Below are 5,409 nucleotides of genomic sequence, written 5' to 3'. Positions count from 1 at the left end.
GACAATGTGTTGCACAGGAACCATTGTCATCGCATTGTCTTACAAAGCCCACTAAAACACACGTAAATACTGCACAGGAGATACACCATCCTTGCGACGGCAACTGAAGACCAAAAACCAACTTGCTGCGACGCGTTCAAGCGTTCAAGCTCTCCAACTGCCATGCCACCTGCCACTCTCGCCTCTCTCGCCCTCTCCTCTCCCTCTCGGCTATCGCTGTTTGAAGTTTGAATTTGTAGCCGCCGTAGCGTCTCCACATTGCCATCAGCCTCTGCAGTTACCTTTTCTTTCTTTTTTTCGTTGTCTTTGTTCTAGTTATTTAGCTTAATTTTTGTTGTTGTTGAGATGTATTTTTTACCTTTCTCTGGTACTTAATGTGTTATGATATGCACCTTCAGATGAGAATATGTGCTCGAATTGGAGTTACAGGGATACAGCATATATTTGATCGCAGACGCACGCACCTGGATAAACAGCAATAAAAAGAGATCATGCATGTGCTAAAATAGATCAGAGTAATAGACCAAACAAAACCAGAAGGATATATGGCGAGTGTGGACAAGATGAAATCTCAAAGGGGAAAGCTGGGAAGCTGCCCAACTTGGAGTCTCAAGTGACCATTCTGGGAACAAAATGGTACCTGTGAGGCTCCAGCTGGAAGTGCTGGAACCACCTGAGCCCAAAATGGAACCCGCTTAAAGCCAGAGTGGGAACCACACACCACTTTCTCACCCATCTGGGCCCAGAATGGAACCCGCTTAAAGCCAGAGTGGGAACACTGCACCACTTTGGGACCCATCTGGGCCCAGAATGGAACCCGGTTAAAGCCAGAATGGGACCACTAACGCCACTTGGGGGCCCATCTGGGACCAGAATGGAACCCGCTTAAAGCCAGAGTGGGACCATTAATACCACTTGGGGACCTATCTGGGACCATTCAACTGCAAATGGAACCACTTGGGGACCATTTGGGAACCAGTCCTGATTTCTGCCTGGGATATTTGCAGTTGTCTTTTGGTCACCTCTTAGGTATGCGAGTTGGTCATCCTTTTTTGCTGCAGTATCGCTGAAATTGACTGGCCTTATATCTTTACATAGGTGTCTGAGGTTCACAGCCTACTCTATATTTGCCAGTTGGGTCTGGGGCTACCTCGGACCTAGAAATAGGCGACAAATTCCAGGCTGCGCTGTGCGAGCGATTCGAAGAGAGCACCCGTCGCCTTCATACCAAGGGTTTCTTTCTTAAGAATGGTATGTTTTCAGCATACATATATTATATGCATCTGCTGGCTGATTCCCTTTTCATGGTTATACCTTCATATTAACAAGGCTGTATACTTCAGTGAACATAAAAGGAGTAGGTAAGCTAGAGGGTGTCGACCTGATATTATTGGCATGAGTGTACATTCCTGTACATTTATCACACTGTAAGGCTTCAAAGCCACATACCTCACTTCCTTTTTTTGAGACATCTAACTCATTAAGCTAATGCTCATAAAAAGATCATGTACCTTTTTTCAAATGTGATGAAAATCAAGAGCCACAAGCTGCTGTGTCGAAAGCAGTACATGCACCACACATACCGAAAAACCTCCCGGATAGCACGAATATAAATTCTTTCGTGTTTTTCGTTTTAATATTTCCTTTGCACAACAAAATGCTACAGTGGTATTTAATATCCATGCACAGATGGTGATGATACTGTTGTTTGCAATTTCAGTAGATTCCAGGCTGCTGTCTTCTCGGAACTGCCCATGTGCTGGAATGAAACAAAAATGTTAACTTGGTTATAATAAAATATAGTTTTGCAATTCAGCATATCCATAAGACTTCGTTTCGTACAACAGGTACTGCTTAAAGGGGCTGCCGCATCCGTCCCAATTGATTGTGCCACTGCAGTGACATTTTTTTCTACGTTGCTCACTGACAATCATGTGGGCAAGAGCGGATGACGGATATTAGAGTATTGGAGCAAACGTCACACACACAAGGCTGATAGCGGCTGAGAGTGACAAATTTGTCTTCAGCTGTTTATGGAAGAGAATTTTGGCCAAGTTAACTGTTAAGCGACGACTAACGTACACACATGGATGCGATAGTCCCTTTAATGATTTTAGTTATGCAGTTATCAAAATGGGTTTGAGAATTAATATGCAATGTCATATGAGGTGGGTTGATCTACAAGCAACGCTTGTCTTTGCGTAAAGCATTGGTTGGCCCTGAAAAGGGCCGTTTGTGGTGTCATATGTCAAGATGACCAGCTGTCCGTGGTCCTCAGCCGGTGTGGACATGGCCTACTTTCCCTTCTGGAACCTACATGTAAAATCCAGAATAGAGTTAAGTCATCAGGAGCAAGCAGGGTGGGTGCAACTTGGTAGAACCAATATTTTGCGTACCGTGTTTGGTGTTGTTCCACAGCTTGCCTAAGAGTTGGCTTCTCGCCATATGTTGCTGAACGAGCTGGCCGAGTTTCTGCAGCTGCTGACTGCGTTTGGTGTTCTTGAATGCGAGTCAGAACCTCTGCAATCAGTGTTGCCGCATAATCTGTTGATGGATAAGCATAGGTTGACAATGAATGTGTTAGGTGAACTTGAAGGACTATGCTTAATACTGGGTGTTTTTATGAAAAAGCTATGGGAGCAGCACAGACATCACTTTTTCAATTGAGTGATACTGCAAGGCGGACATCATTTGGAAGGGGGTATGTGTGACCTTTGAGCAAAAGCAAGCAGAACAGGAGAAAATCCACATTGAAAGCCATTCTATCTTTTAAAAATCCTTAAAAGCATGCCGTGAAATATCTATTGCTGAATTTTGGTATGCAGATGATGAGAGACTGAAAAAGTGCTCCTCAAAAGCCATCTACGGCAACAGAAGTGGTTTATTTAGCCAGTAGATCAGCACCTACTCTGATGATTTCCATTACTTCAAATTATGTTGAGCTTTTGCATGAAGTGAGCGCTGTGCTTCCTGCATTCCCCGCCAGCGTGGTTTCAGCTCATTTTCATATCAATATTCAAGGATGGATATTTTAAGGCACATGTGTATTTTAGGATTTGTTAGACCTGAAATAGCTCTAAACAAGGATACCCTCATTCCGCTTGCTTTTGTCTCTGAATCACCTAATTAAATTTTTTAAAGTAATCAGGCAAAAATGAGATCTATATATGCTGCTCTCATAGCTTTTCAATAAAAAAATTCTGCAAAGGATAAAACACTCTATAACTAGTGCTATCTTCAAACTAGCCACAATAACTACATCCATGTATTGACACAGAACATGATGCACGCAGTGGTGAAAATATACCATAGGTAGCATTTTCTTTGAGGGGTACGGCCACCCACGTCTTTTTCAGCTTGGATGGCTTCAGTCGGAACTGCTTGGAGCCCTCTCTTTCCACTTGCACACGGTCAGCATTCTCGTTGTAATGGAGTATTGCCAACTGTGTCCTAAAACCCAGTTTTGTAATGTAGATGGTACAAGTTCTGTATGTGTGACATGATTTTATGAAGGTTTAATACCTGGCCACCATCCCCTCGTCAGAAAACAAATAGGATTTCGGAACGAAGTGGTTCAGGACACTGTGGTATGACTCCAGGCCATATGTCTGTTGTTTTGTAGAAAGGATAGGGACATCCCTGAGCAGTGCGGGTGCTGTCAAGATGTCCTTGACCTTTGCGTACGTCTCACTATCTGTAATTGTAAATGATAAGCTTAATTCTAGCTCTGTCAACAAAGTTAACAAAACTACTACTCCATCTTGAGAAAGCGTGAGCGACCGACAACAGAAAAAAAAACAAAAAAAAAACAGACACAACAAGCCACTTGTGTTGTGCTTGCTTTCCCTTGTCACTGGCTGGTCAGGCTTCCTGACATTGGAGTTCATCCACCAGCTCGACCACTTATTATGTAAAATTACCTATAAGCTCGATGCTTGGAGATGCAACCACGACATAGCAAACGACAGAACTCGTGGGTGTAAGACAGGGATAAATCAACTTGTCCACTCTTTAGTATTTTTGTTGCTATGTCTACGTACTAGTACATGCCTGCCAAAGAAAATTTAGGACCATAGTGCTATTTATTGGGCCCTCTACAGGAGGGCAAGCAATGAAAAATCCATGTGTGTCAATGGGATGAACAGTCCAATAAGGCTCCTTTCCTACACACGCATAAAAATGGTGTAGCTTAAATTTTGATACAACGCGGAAATTAACTTCAGCTTCCACTCAAAAAACCTACCTCACGTGATTGTGTCAGCAGTGCTAATAAGCACTGTATATAATTTAAAAGAATGCATTCATAAACAGGCACACTCTTGAAATTGGTCAAGAGATAAACTGATGTTCTGAGGCTGGAACAACATAGAGGGGACAGATACACACAAAGCCTCAAATTGCCTAAGAAATCAACGATGAAAGATGAAAGTCACTGAAAAGGTTAGCCAGCTGTAGGGATCGAACCCACATCTTCTGGATTGCCGGTCCAGGGCTCTACCAATTGAGCTAAGCTAACACGCCTCTCCAGCGACTTTCGGGGTGCGTCATCTGAAGGGACGACAAACCAGCCACTCACTCTCACTCACCCTCCTTTCACTCTTACATTTTTGCTCACTCATACACACATTCATACGACGGAAATCGACGCAAGCGGCACCTGTTGAACAAGAGATAAACTGATGTTCTGAGGCTGGAACAACATAGAGGGGACAGATACACACAAAGCCTCAAATTGCCTAAGAAATCAACGATGAAAGATGAAAGTCACTGAAAAGGTTAGCCAGCTGTAGGGATCGAACCCACATCTTCTGGATTGCCAGTCCAGGGCTCTACCAATTGAGCTAAGCTAACACGCCTCTCCAGCGACTTTCGGGGTGCGTCATCTGAAGGGACGACAAACCAGCCACTCACTCTCACTCACCCTCCTTTCACTCTTACATTTTTGCTCACTCATACACACATTCATACGACGGAAATCGACGCAAGCGGCACCTGTTGAACAAGAGATAAACTGATGTTCTGAGGCTGGAACAACATAGAGGGGACAGATACACACAAAGCCTCAAATTGCCTAAGAAATCAACGATGAAAGATGAAAGTCACTGAAAAGGTTAGCCAGCTGTAGGGATCGAACCCACATCTTCTGGATTGCCGGTCCAGGGCTCTACCAATTGAGCTAAGCTAACACGCCTCTCCAGCGACTTTCGGGGTGCGTCATCTGAAGGGACGACAAACCAGCCACTCACTCTCACTCACCCTCCTTTCACTCTTACATTTTTGCTCACTCATACACACATTCATACGACGGAAATCGACGCAAGCGGCACCTGTTGAACAAGAGATAAACTGATGTTCTGAGGCTGGAACAACATAGAGGGGACAGATACACACAAAGCCTCAAATTGCCTA

At 43.9% G+C, this 5,409-nt stretch overlaps 1 protein-coding gene and 1 non-coding gene across 2 annotated transcripts; both read right to left on the bottom strand.

The window, feature by feature from the left end:
- Positions 1–2,258: 2,258 nt before the first annotated feature.
- On the bottom strand, positions 2,259–3,559 carry LOC135395972 (uncharacterized). Its single transcript, XM_064627052.1, has 4 exons — positions 3,523–3,559; positions 3,308–3,450; positions 2,397–2,544; positions 2,259–2,313 (listed from the first exon to the last, which is right to left on the bottom strand). Exons 1-4 carry the CDS (start codon positions 3,531–3,533, stop codon positions 2,295–2,297), a joined length of 321 nt encoding a protein of 106 aa, XP_064483122.1. The 5' UTR covers positions 3,534–3,559; the 3' UTR covers positions 2,259–2,294.
- Positions 3,560–4,778: 1,219 nt separating this feature from the next.
- Trnaa-ggc (transfer RNA alanine (anticodon GGC)) lies at positions 4,779–4,851 on the bottom strand. Its single transcript has one exon. It is a non-coding gene; the product is annotated as a tRNA-Ala (tRNA).
- Positions 4,852–5,409: the final 558 nt, after the last annotated feature.

This window comes from Ornithodoros turicata, chromosome 5 (assembly GCF_037126465.1).
Source record: "Ornithodoros turicata isolate Travis chromosome 5, ASM3712646v1, whole genome shotgun sequence".
In the NCBI taxonomy this organism is placed as follows: Eukaryota; Metazoa; Arthropoda; class Arachnida; order Ixodida; family Argasidae; genus Ornithodoros; species Ornithodoros turicata.
This window is presented reverse-complemented; position numbering and strand designations above follow the sequence as displayed.

Excerpts from the sequence above, each read along its gene's own strand:
- LOC135395972 (XM_064627052.1), bottom strand. Across the intron at positions 2,545-3,307 it reads CAAAGAAAATGCTACCTATG|ATTATGCGGCAACACTGATT; the intron begins GTATATTTTCAC and ends ATCCATCAACAG.